General features: G+C 38.6%; 1 protein-coding gene across 1 annotated transcript in view; it reads left to right on the top strand.

The window, feature by feature from the left end:
* JAK2 (Janus kinase 2) overlaps positions 1-19,713 on the top strand; it is a 145,150-nt gene that overhangs the window by 26,429 nt on the left and 99,008 nt on the right. Inside the window, exons 3-4 of the mRNA XM_032138081.2 lie at positions 8,186-8,436; positions 16,014-16,137. Coding sequence (XP_031993972.2) covers positions 8,211-8,436; positions 16,014-16,137 — 350 coding nt within the window. The 5' untranslated portion in view covers positions 8,186-8,210. The remainder of the gene's footprint in view (positions 1-8,185; positions 8,437-16,013; positions 16,138-19,713) is intronic.

The following is a 19,713-nucleotide window of genomic DNA, read 5'->3' as shown; positions in this document are numbered from 1 at the left end:
CTGTCATTCTAATCCTATCTACTTTTGATCTTCCTGGAATTACTTTAAATTTCTGATTTGCTGTTAGCACCTTTTCTTATTTGTCAGAGCTGTTACGAATTTGTTTATATAAACTTTTAGTTTTACTCCTTTTAGCTATTGTTGTTACCTGCTTTACTTTTATATCTATTTTAAGCCCTACCATACACTGTTATTATTTATGCTTTAAACAACTGTCCATTGTCTTTTTTTTTTTTTTAGACGGAGTCTCGCTCTGTCACCCAGGCTGGAGTGCAGTAGCATGACCTCCGTTGCAACCTCTGCCTCCAGGGTTCAAGCAATTCTCCTGCCTCAGCCTCCTGTGTAGCTGGGATTGCAGGCATGTACCACCATGCCCGGCTAATTTTTATATTTTTAGTACAGACAGGGTTTCACCATGTTGGCCAGGTTGGTCTCGAACTCCCGACCTCAGGTGATCAGCCTGCCTCGGCCTCCCAAATGCTGGGATTACAGGTGTGGGCTACCACGCCTGGCTGTCAATTGTCTTTTAATACATTTAATAAATGGAAGAATAATAATATTATAATTACTCACATATTTACTATTTTTGAGTTCTTCATTCCTTTCTGTAAACCTGAGTTTACTGTAATATTTCCTTTAATCCAAATGATTTTCTTTATCAGTTCTTGTAGTGTGAGTTTGTTGGTGATGTACTCTCTCAGCATCCATTTATCTGAAAACATATTTGTTTTGCCTTGAATTTTGAAAATTCTTATTTTTTTATAATACAACAGATCCAGTAGTATGAGAATTATTTTTCATGGTTGTAGAATTCTAGGTTGACAGCTTTCCCCCTCTCCCTACCAGTACTTTGTCTTCTGGCCTCCATTACTTCTGAAGAGATGTCAGTTCTATTTCTTGTCTTGGTTCTTCCGTATGTATGTGACTGCTTTTAAGATTATCTTTTTGTCTTTGGTTTTTAGCAGTTTGGCTATAATGTGACTAAGTATGAATTTATATAGATTGGATTCAGATGAACTTTTTGGATCGGTGGTTTGATTTTTTTAAACAAACTTGGAAAACATTTAGCCAGTATTTTTTCAACTATTTCCTCTGTTCCACTTATATGTATCAGACTTTGTTGCTCTTGTTGTTGTTCAGTGGTGTGATCACGGCTTTCTGCAGCCTCAAACTCCTGAGCGCAAGTAATCCTCCTACCTCACCCTCCCAAGTAGCTGGGACTATGGGCACAGAGCACCATGCCCAGCTAATTAAAAAAAATTTTTTTTGTAGAGATGGGGTCTTGCTATGTTGCCAGAGCTAGTCTTGAACTCCTGGACTCAAGCAGTCCTCCTGCCTTGGCCTCCCAAAATGTTGGGATTAAAGGCATAAGCCATGACTCCTGGCCTAGATTTGTTGATATTATAGAGTTTACATATGGCTTCTTTATCTTCATGCATTATATTAATTTTTTACTGTAACTTCTATTACATATGTATCATAGTAAACAAAGTCTTTAAAATAAATTCTAACATTTGGGTCTGCTGTGGGTCCATTTCTATTATATATATTCTTCTTTTCATGTTTAATAAGTTTCAACTGACTATTGTGCATTGTGGGTGATACAGTGTAGAAACTCCGGATGGTGTGGATTTCAATCTTTCTCTGAAGTAATGAGTTTTGTTCTAGCAGGCAGTTAAATTTAGTAGCAGATCAACTTGATCCTGTGGAGGCTTGGTTTTAGGCTTTGTTGGGACAGGTCTATTTCAGTTTTGCCATTAGTTCTGGTAAGTGGCTCTTATTCTTCAAGTGTGGCTTTTCTGAAGTTTCAGTGGAAAGCCTGAGATATTTACCAGTTCCCTCTAACACTAAATCCTGACTCTCTAGGACCAGATAGCTGTTGAAATCTCTTCCCAGTTCTTTCAGATTTCTAGCTATTGCCTCTCCCTGGGCTTGGATTTTCATTCTACGGATGGGAATTCAGGAGTCAGGCCCCACTGACTCCTATTTTCCTGAGATTTCTGCCCTCAATTTTTAGCTTTTCTAGCAGCTCCAAACTTCATTCTCTGATACTTTCACCCAGTAAGACTGCAGCTTTTGACAAGAGCTCTGTCCCCTCCTCTGGCCCCTGCCTGTACGCAACAGCCTGTGTATGTAGTTGTCTCAGGATGGAAGAAGAGTAAGTGTGGGTCTCATTCAGTGTATTCCCCTTCTTTCAAGGGTCATATCCCCCGATTTGTATCTGCTTTTGTTTCCTTGACAATGCCTTCAAATGGTGTTTTTATAAATACATATTTTTAAAAAGTTTATAATTGTCATCATCAGGAACATTGGTGTAGTATAAACTACTCTCTCATCAAAAATCTATATGTTAAAATTGCTTAAAATTGTTATTATTTACCATTTTCTTGGTGTTTGGGGCAGAAGGGGAATGCACATGATTTTTCTGAACTTCTCATTAAGGGAGGCAACCCAGCCTTGGTCTGGAGATCCTGAAATTATACTGCATGTATAATAAAATAATTATTTTGTTATTTTTTATGAGCATTGCATTAATAAATTAAATATTTAGTAAGATTTGTGTCTTAGGATTTTTCTACCTGCTAAGAATAGATCGTTCGACAAGGCAGATGAGGTTCTTTGTTGAGTTATAAGGTATTGAAGTCTATAATTTAGTAGTGGAAAGAGCACATAGCAAGAGTTGTATGATGAGGTTGGAGAGGTAGGCAGCAAACAGATAATGGAATCTTAGTCTAAACATTCATAAAATATGAGGGTGGCTCCTGTGTGGAGATTAGGTTATTGGGAGGCAAAGTAGACTTAGGGAAAATAGTAGGACATTGCAATAGTTCAGGAGAGAAATAATAGCTGTGTAGTGTATGATGGTAGTTGTGGAGAAAAAAGCCAATGGATGGATTTGAAATATAGTTTGGAAGTAAAACTATCAGTACATATTGATGGATTGGATATAGGGGTGAAAGAAAGAGAAGAATAAAGGTTGACCAAATTCTTTATTATCTCAAAGTATGAAAGCTTGTTAAGACCTCTTTTCTGTTTGTATTTTCTTTCTTGCTCAATAAGAAAACAACCCAAAGCATTTTTTTTTTCTAATAACTTATATCTCCTCACCATATTTAGGTTTACCAAAGTAGTATAAGAATAATTGTTGGAAAAACATAGTATATCTATTTGGATTATAAAATTTTGGTATACTAAAAAAAGTAAATCAAAATGGTTATATCTTGCAATAGAATGCAAAATCACATGGATATTAAAGGTAAACGTTTCAAACGTATTTTATATTCTTGGCTTCTTCAGATCACTCCATTGCCTTTTGGGACATTTCTGTGGAAAAGTTGAGAAGCACTGACCTATCTGAACCTTCCAATCCAGCCAAACTTGTCTCTACTTTGTTCCAGGAACATGCTGTGTACATTCCTCTTTCCATGTTTTGCATGCTTTTCTCCCTGCCAATAATGCCCTGTTTTTCATTACTTGTCAAAATTCTATTTTCCTTTTAAGGTCCAGCCTATGTTTTAATTGTTGTGTGAAACTTCTAAAACCTTTCTTTGTTTTAAGTAATTATGATCATTTTCTTCTTGTCATTTTGTAGCACTTAATTTTAAAAATTTATTTTGTACTTAGATGATGTATAATTTACTATAAATCATAGATTTTTAAGAGTCGGGAGGAACAGTGGAAATTTAATTAAGTAATTTTATTATACAAGTGAGGAAGCTGAGATTCATTTGTCATGTAACTACTTTGCAATAAGACAGGATGAAACTTATTTTTAGGTCTCTTGGCTCCCAGGTTAGTAATTTTTCTAATCTACTGTATTACTTCTTCATGTATATTTATTGATCTGAAAAGTTGTGTCTCTTAGAATTATGTAGTATATGAGTAAAGTTTGAAAATATGAACTTTTAAAATGTGATATTTGAGGTACTGGTTTTCGAGTGTATGTGTACAGTTGATTAAAATTTATTATAATTTGTATTTACTCTTTCTTTTTCTTTTTTTTTTTTTTGGTAGAGACAGGTTCTCACTATGTTGCCCAGGCTGGACTTGAACTCCTGAGCTAAAGTGATCCTCTCACCTTGGCTTCCCAGAGTGCTGGGATTACAGGTGTGAGCCACTGTACCCAGCCTCTTATTTAGTCTTTATTCAACAGATTTTATGTCATTTTATTAATTGATTTCTGGTTGTTCTGTAGGTCCTTTGTTCTTTTCTTTCTCTCATATTGTTTAGCATTATGGTTTGATAACATTTGAATCCTTTCTTGTCTGTGTGTGTTTGCTTTACCAGTGGGTTTGATACTTTCTTCATCTGTTTTTCTTTTTTTTTTGAGAAGGAGTCTCGCTCTGTCGCCCAGGCTGGAGTGCAGTGGCACGATCTCGGCTCACTGCAAGCTCTGCCTCCCGGGTTCACACCATTCTCCTGCTTCAGCCTCTCCGAGTAGCTGGGACTGCAGGCACCCGCCACCACGCCCGGCTAATTTTTTTGTATTTTTAGTGGAGACGGGGTTTCACCGTGGTCTCGATCTCCTGACCTCGTGATCCGTCCGCCTCGGCCTCCCAAAGTGCTGGGATTACAAGCGTGAGCCACCGCGCCTGGCCTCATGTGTTTTTCATAATGGTAGTAATTGTCCTTTTTTGTTTGTTTGTTTGTTTGTTTCTTTTTTGAGACAGGGTTTTGCTCTTGTTCTGTCCTCTAGGCTGGAGTCCAGTGGTGCGATCATGGCTCCCTGCAGCCTCGACCTCCATGGTCTCAGGTGATCCTCCTGTCTCAGGTCTCAGGTAGCTGGGACTACAGAAGCCTGCCACCATGCCTGGCTAATTCTTTTGTATTTTTCGTAGAGATGGGGTTTTGCTATGTTGTCCAGGCTGCTCTTGAATTCCTGGGCTCAAGCAGTCTGCCTGCCTCAGCCTCCCAAAGTGCTAGGATTACAGGCTTGAGCCACTGTGCCTGGCCTGACATTGTTCTTTGACTTCCAGATGTAGAACTCCCTCAAGCATTTCTTGTAGGTCTGGTCTGGTAGTGTTGAATTCCTCAGCTTTTGCTTGCCTCAGAAAAACTATTTTTCCTTTGCTTATTGAAGGATAATTTTGCTGGGTATAGTATCCTTGCCTTGCAGGTTTTTTTCTTTAGCACTTTTTATATATTGTTCCATTCTCTTCCTGGCCTATAATGATTCTGCTGAGAAATCTGCTGTTAGTCTGATGGAGCTTCCCTTAGAAATGACTAGACACTTTTCTCTTGCTGTTTTTAGAATTCTCTATTTGTCTTTGACTGTTGACAGTTTGACTCTAATGTGTTGTGGAGAACCTATTGGAATTTTGTCTTTTTGGGGATCTCTGAGCTTCTGTATCTGGATGTCTAAATATCTTGCTATACTTGGATAGTTTTCAGCTATTATTTCATTAACCAGGTTTTCTATTCCTTTTGTATTTTCATTGTCTTCTAGAATACTGAAAATTCTAATATTAGATTGCTTTATGGTATCCCATATGTCATGCAGGCTTTGTTCATTCTTTTTTCTTTATTTTTGTCTAATGGGGGGTTATTTCAGAAGACCTGTCTTCAAGTTCAGAAGTTCTTTCTTCTTAGATGCTCTAGAATGTATTTTTTATTTCATTAAATGAATTCTTCAGTTTCAGGGTTTCTTGTTTTCTTTTTAAATGATATCTCTCTCTTTGGTAAATATCTCATTCATATCCTGAGTTGTTTTTCTGGTTTCTTTGTATTGTTTATCTGTATGCGTTTGTATCTCCCTGAGCTTCTTTAATATCATTATTTTTAATTCTTTTTCTGGCATTTCATGAATTTCTTTTGCACTGGAATCTCTTGGTAGAAAATTATTGTGATCCTATGGAGATGTCGTATTTCCTCATGTTCCCATATTTCTTGTGACCTTACTTTGATATCTACACATCTGGTGTAATCGTCACTTCCATTTGTTTGAATTTGCTTTCATAGGGTAGGACTTTTTCCTGAAGATTTGACTGGGGTGTTGGTTGGCCAGGGCACTTTGGGTTTGAATCTGGGTGCATGCAGTAGTGTAGTCTCTGTAAGATTTTTTTTCCTCTGTAAACAGCATCAGTGGTGTCTGTGATTTCCTCAGTGGCATAGTGAACTTTTGCTGGGGATGGTGACACCAGCTGGACTGATCCTCAGTCCTCAGTTGTGGCAGCAGTTGGACAACCACGCCTGTACATTAGCCCCAGGGTGGCTTACATTGGTAATGGTGTTAGTGGGTCCAGGCAGTCCAATTTTTGGGTCTCCAGGTGACTTGTTTGGGTACCAGGAGTGGCAGTGATGGGCTGGGCAGCTGAGTGGGTCCACAGGCCCCTGGGCAGTGAGCATGACATGGGCCATGTCAGTAGCAGTGGTAGGACAACCTCTGGCTCTCCAGTTGTCTGTGCTTATGTCAGCAGTGACGGTGATAGGCTGGGTAGGCAAGTCCTAAAACCTGCAGGTGGCAAGTGTGAGTGGGAACTAGCTGTGGTGGTAGTGGCAGGTTGGGTAAGCCACATCCTCAGACCCCCAGGTGGAATGCTCAGTTGACACTGGTCGTGGACAAACTGGTGTGATCCCAAGGCCCCCAGATAACATGCGTGGGTACTTGGGAGTGGGGTGCTGAGCTGGGCAGGGTGAGAGTATCCTCAGGTCCTCCAGTGGTGTGAGCAGGTGCTGTTTCTTGTGGGCAGGAGCAGGATGATTTCCAATTTCCTGGTGGAATGTTCAGGTGGGGGCGACAGTGGGTGTGCTGTGCCCTGATGCTGGGGAGGGTGGGGTTGCTCTCAGTGGGAGTAGCTGTAGGGAGTTGGCTGAGGAGTGTGTACTGCAGCTGCAGGTGGAGGCTGCAGATGTGATGAAGCTGTACTCAGGGTGCATGCAAATTTGCATTTTGACACCTAGCGGCAGCAGCCTGCAATGGTGGCAGCTGTAGGTGGTAGGGCTTGTCCTCAGGGCACATACAAATATATGGCAGCCCTTCTGCTGGGAGCAGTGGGGTTATTGCCAATGGCTTGTGCTTTGGTCCCATAGGCAGCAGCCAGCAATGGAGGTGACTGTGGGTGGAGGATGTCAGTGGGGCTCTAGGGGTGTGGATATGCAGGGGCTATTGGGCTCCAGGGTAGGACGCATTCTGGTGTGGGTTGGGCTTTAAAAATGGCACCGTGCTGTAGCTGCTTAGGACTCGGGTGTGTTGGACCAGCATAAGCTCCCTCTCTAAAGCAATGTCATTGTGCAGTCTCCAGGCAGCTCCCTATGTTACTCCCAGGGCCCATGAAAGTTGAGGGGCTCTCTTGTGTCTGGGATTGCAGGAGTTTGTGGTGAAAATGTGGGCCACTGGGAGTCTCTCACTTACTCTTTCCCCACATTGTGCAGGCTGTCTAGGCTTCTGGCTGATCCTGGCTGAGCAGGTTGCCCCACTTCCCTCTCCTTCCTTGCTTGAGGTGTTTCCTATCACTTCTCTGTTGAATTTCAGTGTTCTCTCTTAGACGACCTATTCGAAGTGTGATTATCTACTCGCTATTTTGGTTCTTTGTGGAGGAGGTGAGTACCAGACCCCTCTTCCCCCAGTTTGAGATCTCTTCTTCTGCTGTCTGTAACTGAGTTTAGTGCTTGTTTGTTCATGTTAGGAATTTATATCATCGTCCTCAATTAGGTTGTTAACTGGAATTTTATAATCTTTGTCCACAGGAAGTTTAAAATGTATGATTTCTTGCATTGTGCTTTGTATGTAGTAGTACACGATATTTATCCAGTTAATGGATTTGACAGCCATTGCTGTCAAGGAGCAGTCATTCTTTGTATATGAAGGGTGCCTTATCAATATTATTTCGATTTGTAACTTTATTTATTTATTTATTCATTTTTGAGACAGGGTCTCGCTGTGTCACCCAGACTGGAGTGTGGTGGAGTGCGGAGGCTTGCTGCAGCCTCATCCTCCCAGGTTCAAGCAATTCTTCCGCTCCACTCCCAGAGTAGCTAGGACTACAAGTGCGTGCTGCCACGCCCAGCTAATTTTTTTTTTTTTTTTGTATGTTTTTGTAGAGACTAGTTTTCACCATGTTGCTGAGGCTTGTCTCCAACTTCTGGGCTTAAGCTATCTGCCCGCCTCGGCCCCGCAAAGTGCTAGGATTACAGGTATGAGACACTGCACCCAGCCCATTTGTAACTTTATTGTTTTCTCTTATAGGCAAATGTTCTGAAAAAGACTCTGCATGGGAATGGCCTGCCTTACGATGACAGAAATGGAGGGAACATCCACCTCTTCTGTATATCAGAATGGTGATATTTCTGGAAATGCCAATTCTATGAAGCAAATAGATCCAGTTCTTCAGGTGTATCTTTACCATTCCCTTGGGAAATCTGAGGCAGATTATCTGACCTTTCCGTCTGGGGAGTATGTTGCAGAAGAAATCTGTATTGCTGCTTCTAAAGCTTGTGGTAAGTATTAAAAAACAGCGTTTTCCTTTTTATGCATGGATTATTGTTTTAATTATGCTATGCTAATACTAGGTACATGCATAATATGTATTTTTTATTTTTTAATGCTTGTATGGCTGGCATGTGTGTTTTCACATGCGTAGAAAATGAAAGTATTACTGGAGTACAATTTATGGTGAATCTGCCTTGTGCTAGGTATCAAAAAATTGATGCCCATAAATGTTTGCTGAGTATTCTTTATAATTACATATAAGGTGGTTAGAGAATCCTGTCATGGGCTATCTCATGACATAAGGTAATATTAAAGCTAGATCCTGAGAGCAACATGAAAGCAAAAAATTAATGTTTTGAAATATGTATTTGATTTAAAATCTTGACTAAATGGTTGACAAACCATCATTTTCTTCTAGTTAGCTTCTGACGACCTCTGCCAATCTTTCCTCATATATATATATTTCTTATGTCTTTGGTGTATCTTGAAATCATTTTTACTCTTGAGACCTGATTATATTATCTATGGACCAGAGAACTCTTTCTGTAGAGCTAACATATTTTACTAGACCACTAAGGATACTATAGAGCCTATTATCATGGTACCTCATTTTTAAATGTTCTTTTAATAGAAAGACTAGTTGACGCATAAGTTTTATTTTGAAGAATAGTAGTATGATTTTATTTGTAGAGGTAAATTAAATGTCTAATATAGTATTTATAAGAATGTATGATTACATCAATTTATTCTCTTATTTAAGATCAGTATAGGTCAGAATAGCCATTAACTGTTAAGTTGGAGGAAGCTAGGTACATTTCAAGTTCCTTCTAGCTATTTTGAAAAATACAATACATTGTTGTTAACTATAGTCACCCTACTCTTCTATCAAACATTTGAACTTGTTCCTTCTCTCTGTATTTTTGTGCCTATTAACCAACATTTCTTCGTTTCCCCCTTCCCACCCATATAACCTTGCGAGTCTCTGCTACCAATCCAGTCTACCTTCATGTGATCAACTTTTTAAGCTCCCACATATGAATGAGAACTTGTATTTGTCTTTCAGTTCCTGGCTTATTTCACTTGACATAGTGACCTTCAGTTCCATCCATGTTGCTGTGAATGACATGATTACATTCTTTTTTACGATGCCACTGGGCCCCAGGGGAGTATGCATTCTGTTGTGAGCTGGGCTTCAAAATGTCATCTTGCTGTAGCTGCTTAGGACTCAGGGGGAGTGTGGGACCCAGTGTGAACTTCCTCACTGGAATAGGAAATGCTTTTGTGCTGTCTCTGGGCAGCCCTCTTTATTAATTTTTTGTCCTGCAAGGGTCTAGGATCTCTCCTGTGATTAAAATTGCAGGGGTTCACAGTAGGAATGTGGACCACTGGGCATCTCTCACTTACCCTTTCCCTGTGTGGAGTCTCTCCTAGCTTCTTGCCAATCCTGGCTGGGCAGGCTGTCTTGTTCCGTCTCCTTCCTTGCTTTTCTGTTGAATACCAATGTTCCTCTTGGATAATCTACTCAAAGTGTGATTATATACTCATGGTTTTAGCTTTTAGTGGGGAAGTGGATATGAGAGACCACTAGTCAGCGATCTTGACTATATTGTAAATTCTGTATTTTTTGTTGTGTGTAACAGTCTCTGAAATCTCTGATCCTTTAGCTTATAGTAAGATTTTCGCTTGTAAGTTTTTTTAGCTTTTAAGATTTTTTAGCTTGTAAGATATTTTTTAGCTAGTAAGATTTTAGCTTGTAAGATTTTTAGCTTGGGCCGGGCGCGGCGGCTTAGGCCTGTAATCCCAGCACTTTGGGAGGCTGAGGCGGGTGGATCACAAGGTCAGGAGATGGAGACCATCCTGGCTAATATGGTGAAACCCCGTCTGTACTAAAAATACAAAAAATTAGCCAGGTGTGGTAGCAGGTGCCTGTAGTCCCAGCTACTTGGGAGGCTGAGGTGGGAGAATGGCGTGAACCCGGGAGGCGGAGCTTGCAGTGAGCCGAGATTGCACCACTGCACTCCAGCCTGGGTGACAGAGCGAGACTCCATCTCAAAAAAAAAAAAAACAAAAAAAAACAAAAAAAAGATTTTTGGCATGTAAGATTGATTTTTTAGCTTGTAAGATTTTGCTTTAGCTTGTAAGATTTTTTTTTTGACAGATTTTATTGAATTCCTAGGGCCAAAAGAAAATAATGGAAAAGAACAAAACACCCTTTCAGTCTTTGCAGATTGGCTCTGTGTTGGGGCTCTCATTCAGTGTTTACCCAATACATTTACAACTCTGCCTTAGCCTTCCCTTCCTGCTTGTGCCGACTCTAAAGAACAGCTTGAGGTGAAAGCTTAGGGTCTTTTCTTGTAAGTTTTGTTCCTTGGGCATGCATATGGCTTTTCTACTCTCCAATACATAGAAATGCTTTTCAGTGCTATCATTTCCCAAATAAACTCTCCTCTGTCATCTCTGTTTTGGTTTTCAGTGTGTTTATTGTCTGCCTCAACTTTAGACCTCTGCCCTAGATAGCAACAGTTGTTCATTTGCAATGTTTTCAATGAATGTCTTCTGTGTAGCTGCTTTTCTGCCCTGAGAAAGTCCTGAATTAATTGGAACATAGGTGTGCTCTTTGCATCATTTCTTCAGTCAGTCCCCAGTCAGCGCAAAAGAGAGAAAAACAGTTTTTTGAGATTAAGGTTGGCTCTGTTCACTCCAGAGCCAGGGACCAGAGTTTCACACTGGGAACACCAATTGCCATCTTCAAGACTTCGCTTACCTAGGGGGAGTGGAACCGGGGTTGGTGGGCAGGACCTGGGGGTAGTGGGTGGTTAAGGGAAAGTAAAAATGCTGCACAACTTTTCTGCCATTTTTAAGTTGCTGTTTTCTTGATTCAGCATTTATCTGATTGCTGCATATCTTTGCCTATATTCTATAGTTTATATGAAGTTCATTCTGACAGTTTTTACTCATTTTTTTTTCCTATTCCTGGGAGAAGGATAGGTCCTTGGAACTACCTACTCCACCATTTTCACTGATGTTACTCTTTTACTTCTATAATCATGGAAGTAAAGTTTAAGATTTTTCTATCTATATTGGTGAGATTACCCTTGGTATCGTAGTCAAACTAAATTCACAAAATGTGTCAATTTCTTTGTTCCCTCTTGGTCTATTCTCTGTGATAGTATACTTAAGATGGAATTGTCTTTCATGTTTGATTGAACTCAAATATAAATCTTGTCTGGGCCTGATGGTGGTTTTTTCTTTCTTCATTGTTATTTTGTTATTATTCTTCCTTCCCTTCTTCTGTCTCTTTCCTGCTCCTTCTTTCTTTTCTTCTTCTTTTGTTTAAGTAGATAGAGTCTGTTTCCTTTTTTTTTTTTGAGACAGAGTCTTGCTCTGTTGCCCAGGCTGGAGTGCAGTGGCATGATTATGGCACACTGCAGCCTCTGCTTTCTGGGTTCAAGTGATTCATCTGCCTCAGCCTCCTGACTAGCTGGACTACAGGCACCTGCCACCACACCCAGCTAATTTTTTTATTTTTGGTAGAGACAGGGTTTGCCATGTTGGCCAAGCTGGTCTCAAACTCCTGACTTCAGGTGATCCACCTGTCTCGGCCTCTCAAAGTGTGTGAGCCACTGCGCCCAGCCAGAGTCTATTTCTTTAATGGTTATAGTTCTATTGAAGTTTTAAATTTATGAATCTTTTTAAAGTTATATTTTTACAAAAATTGTCCATCTGTCTGTATTTTTAAGTTTATTGCCGTAATGTTGTGCTCTTTGTCTTCATAACTTATAATTATGCTTTTTAAAAGTTCTTAGTGTTTATCTGTGCCTCTTTTTTTCTTATTATCCTTGACAAAGATCTATTTTGCAAAGAATCATCTTTTATTTTGTTACTTCTCACTATTGGATTTTTATTATGTCCATCTGTAACCTTTCTTTGGGATTACTCTATTGTCTTCTACTGTATTGAATTAGATACTTAGATCATTTGCTCTTATTTTCTAATATAAGCAGATAAAGCTACAATTTTTCCTCTTGAGTTTCACTTTAGTTGTATTCCATGATTTTTAATACATGATATTGGTAATCATTATTCATTATAAATGCCTCCTAATGTATTTTCCTTTGACTTCTGAGTTATTTGGAAGTTATTTATAAATAAAAGAATGAATGCAAGTATACTGTTTAAAAGTTGCTGCTAAATAATGTTATTATAAATAACTTACTGAAATTATTACACATCTGTAAGTAGATGGCTGTGTTAATAATTTAAGAATTTAAGTCTTTGTTGTCAGTTTGTCATTTGTGTCATTTCTATCTACGGTGGAAAATAGTGAAAATGTAACTAGAATAAAATACTTTTGTGTTCTGTGAGCCTTATGTTTTGAATATATAGGATTAAAACTTTTTTTTACATATTCATTTCTGATTTAATTGAAGTATGGTTAGAGAACATGGTATGTATGGTTATTCTGTGGAACTTCTAAAGACTTGTTTTGAGTTCACGTGATTGTTGTGTTTGTGCTTGTGGGTGTACGTGTATGCATATGTGTGAATGTTCTGTATATGCTTGAAAATAGCTTGTATTATTTACTTGTGTGGTTTAGGTATTCTCCTGGTTTTTTAGTTCAGTGGCTTTCAACCATTTGTTGATGTACCTTCTAAAATATCTTATAAGAAATTACGTATGCACTCACATTTTAAGTTGATGTTTAAAATTTTTCATTGTAAACTAAAATAGTGCAAAAGACATAATTATTAGTGTATTGTGTAAAACTTGACGCATTGTTCTTTTAAGAGTATTCATGACTTCTAAATATTTTTGTGATTTGATACCTATTAATTAAAACAACTCCCTCTCTGCAACCACATACAAGCATGGATTTTTATTATACCTCCAGTTCAGGGAAACTTGAAAATTTGAACCAACCTTTCTATAGAGGACAACTGAAGAAACCAGATGAAATGTTTTAAAAATATCTGCTTGAAAGAGTCTCAGCAGTTATATTTTAAAATACTGACATACCTTGGAGATATTGTGGGTTTGGTTCCAGACTATCGTAGTGAAGCAAATATTGCAATAAAGCAAATCACATGAAGTTTTAGGTTTCCCAGTGCATATAAAAGTTATGTTTAAATTATTCTGTAGTCTGTTAAGTATGCAATAACATTATGTCCAAAAAAGTACATACCTTAATTAAAAAATACTTTATTGTCAGAAAGCACTCACAATCATCTGAGCCTTCAGTGAGTCATAATCTTTTTGTTGGTGGAGAGTCTTGCCTTGATGTTGATGGCTACTGACTGACCAGGGTGGTGACTGCTGAAGGTTGGGTGGCTATGGCAATTTCTTAAAATAAGACAATGAAGGTTGCTGCAATCAATGGACTCTTCCTTTCGTGAAAGATGTCTCTGTAGTATGCAATGCTATTTGATAGCATTTTACCCGCAGTAGAAATTCTTTGAAAATGGGAAGTTGATTCACTCAAACCCTGCCACTGCTTTGATTAAGTTGATGTAATATTATAAATCCTTTGTTGTCGTTTCAACAATATTCACAGCATCTTCACCAGGAATAGATTCCATCTCAAGAAACCACTTTCTTTGCTCATCCATAAAAAGTAATTCCTTATATGTCCAAGTTTTATCATGAGATTACAGCAATTCAGTCACGTCTTCAAGCTCCACTTCTAATTTTAGTTCTCTTGCTACTTCTACCACATCTGCAGTGACTTCCTCCACTGAAGATTAAATACCTCAAAGATATCCATGAGAGCCAGAATCAGCTTCTTCCAAACTCCTGTTAATGTTGACATTTTGACCTCCTCTCATGAACTACAAATGTTTTTCATGACGTCTAGAATGGTGAATTCTTTCCATAAGTTTTTTTATTTACTTTGCTTAGATCTGTGAGAGGAAACACTGTTGACAGCCATAACCTTACAAAATATGTTTCCCAAATAATAAGATTTGAAAGTCAAATTGCTCCTTATCCACGAGCTGCAGAATGGATGTTGTGTTAGCAGGCAAGAAAACAACATGAAATTCAATGTACATCTTCATCGGAGCTCTTAGGTGACCAGGTGCATTGTCAATGAGTAATAATACTTTGAAAGGAATCTTTTTTTCTGAGCTTTAGGTCTGAACAGTGGCTTAAAATATTCAGTAAACCTTGCTATATACAGATGTGCTGTCTTCTAGGCTTTGTTGTCCCATTTATAGAGCACAGGCAGGGTAATTGAGCATAGTTCTTAATGGCCATAGATTTTCAGAATGATCAATAAGCATTGGCTTCAACTAAAAGTCACTTGCTGCATTAGCTCCTCAGAAGAGAGTCATTCAGTTCTTTGAAACTTTGAAGGCCAAGCACTGACTTCTTTCTAGCTATGAAACTACTCCTAGATGGCATCTTCTTCCAATAGAAGGCTGTTTTGTCTACACTGAAAATCTATTGTTTATCAGTGATCTTTGTTAGATCTTTGGATAACTTGCTGATCCTCTCCATCAACACTTGCTGCTTCACCTCACACTTTTATGTTAGGGACATGGTTTTTTTTCTCAAACCTCATGAACCAACCTCTACTAGCTTCTTGCTTTTCTTCTGCAGCTTCCTCACTTCTGTCAGCCTTCATAGATTTGAAGACAATTAGGGCCTTGCTCTGGTTTAGGGTTTGGCTTGAGGGAATATTGTGGCTGGTTTGATATTCTATCTAGACCACTCAAACTTTTGTCACATCATCAATAAGGCTGTTTTGTTCTCATCATTTATGTATTTACTGCAGTAGCACTTTTAATTTCATTCAAAAACTTTTTCTTTGCATTCAGAACTTGATTGACTGGTGCAGGAGGCCTGACTTTTAGCCTCTCTTGGCTTTTGATATACCTTTCTCACTTAGTTTAATTATTTCTAGCTTTTGATTTAAAGTGAGAGATATGAAACTCTTTAATATATGAAACTCTTCCTTTCCCTTGAATGCCTAGAGGCCATTGTAGGATTATTAATTGGCCTAATTTCCATATTGTTGTGTCTCGGAATAGAGAGGCCTAAGGAGAGGTAGAGAGACAGGAATGGCTGTTGCTGGAGCGGTCAGAACACACACAGCATTTATTGCTTATGTTTGTCATCTTATAAGGGCACGGTTCATAGCGGCCCCAAATGATTACAATTGTAATGTCAAAGATCACTGATCACAGATCATCATAACTGATATAATAATAATAAAAAAGTTTGAAATATTGCAAGAATTACCAAAATGTGACATAGAGACACAAAGTGAGGACATTTGGAAAAATGGTGCTGATAGACTTACTATATTCACAGTTGCTGTAAATCCTTATTTTGTAAAGAAAAAAACACCACAATATCTGCAAAGTACAATAACGCAGAGTGCACTAAAATGAAGTATGTTTGTATAAAAAAAGATTGTGATTAATAATTCAGTTGTAGGGGGTGGTATAGCAAAAGATTTCGACTGCTACTACATTTTGTTCTGATTTTAAGAGTTGTTACTTTAGCCTCATTACAAATTATAGGTGCTATGTAAAAATGTTCTGTTGTGTACCTTTAATAATTCCTTTCTCTGCTTCTTTTCTAGGTATCACACCTGTGTATCATAATATGTTTGCTTTAATGAGTGAAACAGAAAGGATCTGGTATCCACCCAACCATGTCTTCCATATAGATGAGTCAACCAGGCATAATGTACTCTACAGAATAAGGTACTTTCTTCAGTAAAGTAACTCACTTAATGCTAAAAGGCAAAATGGGAGAAATTGTCAAATATTTTTTAATTGCAAGGTACTTAATACCAGATACCTGAACCAATTAGTTAGCACTCATTTAAGATTTCATTTAAGATTCTGTTTCTCCATCAGAGAAACTGTTCATACATGTTGTGTAAGTCGAATACTCTGAGAATAAAGCTGTTTTGGTGGGATGCCACTTAACTCCTTGTGATTATAATTAAATAAGTAAAAAAAAATCAGAGTGGCCTTTACTAACAAAATCCTAAATGTTTGGGATATTGCTGGTTTGTGCAATGTTTTGTGCAATAGAATGCAATTTCACATCTTATCTTTATAAAGAACTTTTGAAAAAGTTGATGTGAAGAAAAGAGACTTTTCCCAGTGTGTATTTGCAGCCTCAAATTGTAAGTTAATTTATATAATTTATGATAATGTGTAATGCCTATTTAGAGGAATGTAGAAGTATTTTTTTTTGCTCAAAAGGATGAAACAAAGATATGTTTTATTTGTGTCTCACAAATACCTGTGATTTTTGTAACCATTTATATACATATATATAATTCATCATAACTTCATGAGGTATTAAGATTTGCACATTAAAGATAAAGAATTTGGAGCATTGAGGAGTAATACTACTCAAATTTATTCATGGTCACACAGGTAGGAATTGGGAGTCAGATTCAAATCCAAGCCTAGTTTGCTTCATAATCACCTCTTAATCATCTCATGTGTACTTCATTAAAGAGATAATGTATATATAATATTTATTATTGTGCCTATCACTTGGTGCTCTCTCAATAAATTTTAGTATTGTTTTGCTTCTTTCCCTTCCCCTATTCTATATAAAAATATGCAATTGGATGTGTTTGCATTTACTGATGTCTAATGTATAATTTGCACTGAGTTCAAAAAAATATTTTTGATATAATTATTGAAAAGACAATTGGTGAAAAAAATCAATAAATGTTCAAATAAATAATAGATGTACAGAAATCAATAGCATTCTTATATGCAAGCAACCAGTTATATAATAGATGAAGATCCTATGCAGTATAGCTACAAAAACCCTTAACTAACCAGGAATGGTCTTCATAAGAAAAAACACAAGACAGTATAGGAAAATTAGAAACTTATTTGAAGAATATGAAGAATTAGGACATAATATTGGAATGGGCAGATGGAATATTACAAAGATCATTTCTCTTATGCTATATGCTTAGCTCTAAGCCAATCAAAATCCTAACAAGGGCATTTTAGGGAATTTGACACATTACTATGTAAATTTAGAGTTATTAAATAAGATAGCCATGAGAAAGAAGATGTATCTGGCAATTGTAAAATATTTTGTCCCAGGAGATATTTTCACATTATATGAAACTACAAAATGGTATCTATTATTAAAGCCACATAATTAAGTTCAGAATCATAACCTAAATAATGACAATGATGGGGCCAGTATATCTTGAAAGTACTCCTTCATACATATAGAAACATAATAATATGAAGAAATCTTTTCATATTAACGTGGAAGGGAGAGATTAGTCAATAAATGGTGGTGGAATAGTTGATTAGCTGTTTGAATAAAATTTTAGCTTCTTTATAATGTATATCAGATAAATTATAGATTGATTAAGGATCAGATTGATATGTAAATAGAAATGTAAAGAAAATCAAACTATGAAAGTCTGAATTGGAACTGGATTGAAGTCCTTGGGAAAATACGATGTAAGTTGCAAAACAATAAAAGAAATCATATGGGAATGATTGCAATTCTCGACTATAAAAATTTTCAAACACCTGAAGGTTTCCTCTTAAAATGAAAAGGCAGGGGGGTGGAGCCAAGATGGCCTAATAGGAATAGCTCCAGTCTACAGCTCCCAGCGTGAGTGACACAGAAGACGGGTGATTTCTGCATTTCCAACTGAGGTACCGAGTTCATCTCACTGGGGAGTGTCGGAAAGTGGGTGTAGGACAGTGGGTGCAGCACACCAAGTGTGAGCCAAAGCAGGGCGAGGCATCGCCTCACCTGGGAAGCACAAAAGGCCAGGGAATTCCCTTTCCTAGTCAAAGAAAGGGGTGACAGATGGCACCTGGAAAATCGGGTCACTCCCACCCAATACTGTGCTTTTCTAACAGTCTTAGCAAATGGCACACCAGGAGATTATATCCTGCGCCTGGCTCAGAGGGTCCTACGCCCACGGAGCCTCACTCATTGCTAGCACAGCAGTCTGAGATCAAACTGCAAGGCGGCAGCGAGGCTGGGGGAGGGGCATCCGCCATTGCCCAGGCTTGAGCAGGTAAACAAAGCAGCAGGGAAGCTCGAACTGGGTGGAGCCCACTGCAGCTCGAGGAGGCCTGCCTGCCTCTGTAGACTCCACCTTTAGGGGCAGGGCATAGCCAACCAAAAGGCAGCAGAATCCTCTGCAGACTTAAATGTCCCTGTCTGACAGCTTTGAAGAGAGTAGTGGTTCTCCCAGCATGCAGCTGGAGATCTGAGAACGGACTGCCTCCTCAAGTGGGTCCCTGACCCCCGAGTAGCCTAACTGGGAGGCACCCTCCAGTAGGGGCAGACTGACACCTCACACAGCCAGGTACTTCTCTGAGACAAAACTTCCAGAGGAACGATCAGGCAGCAACATTTGCTGCTCACCAGTATCCGCTGTTCTGCAGCCTCCGCTGCTGATACCCAGGCAAACAGTGTCTGGAGTGGACCTCCAGCAAACTCCAATAGACCTGCAGCTGAGGGTCCTGACTGTCAGAAGGAAAACTAACAAACAGAAAAGACATCCACACCAAAACCCCATCTGTAGGTCACCATCATCAAAGACCAAAGGTAGATAAAACCACAAAGATGGGGAAAAAACAGAGCAGAAAAACTGGAAACTGTAAAAATCAGACCACCTCTCCTCCTCCAAAGGAATGTAGCCCCTCACCAGCAACGGAACAAAGCTCGATGCAGAATGACTTTGACGAGTTGAGAGAAAACGGCTTCAGATGATCAAACTACTCTGAACTAAAGGAGGAAGTTCCAATCCAGGGCAAAGAAGTTAAAAACCTTGAAAAAACTTAGACCAATGGCTAAATAGAATAACCAATGCAGAGAAGTCCTTAAAGGACCTGATGAAGCTGAAAACCAAGGCACGAGAACTACGTGACGAATGCACAAGCCTCCGTAGCCAATTCGATCAATAAGAATAAAGGGTATATCAGTGATGGAAGATCAAATGAATGAAATGAAGTGAGAAGGGAAGTTTAGAGAAAAAAGAATAAAAAGAAATGAACAAAGCCTCCAAGAAATATGGGACTATGTGAAAAGACCAAATCTACATCTGATTGGTGTACCTGAAAGTGATGGGGAGAATGGAACCAAGTTGGAAAACACTCTGCAAGATATTATCCAGGAGAACTTCCCCAATCTAGCAAGGCAGGCCAACATTCAAATTCAGGAAATACAGAGAATGCCACAAAGATACTCCTTGAGAAGAGCAACTCCAAGACACATAATTGTCAGATTCACCAAAGTTGAAATGAAGGAAAAAATGTTAAGGG

This window comes from Hylobates moloch, unplaced genomic scaffold (assembly GCF_009828535.3).
Source record: "Hylobates moloch isolate HMO894 unplaced genomic scaffold, HMol_V3 SCAFFOLD_19, whole genome shotgun sequence".
NCBI classification, from domain to species: Eukaryota; Metazoa; Chordata; class Mammalia; order Primates; family Hylobatidae; genus Hylobates; species Hylobates moloch.
The sequence above is the reverse complement of the archived record's forward strand: the minus strand, read 5'-3'. Positions and strand labels throughout refer to the sequence as shown.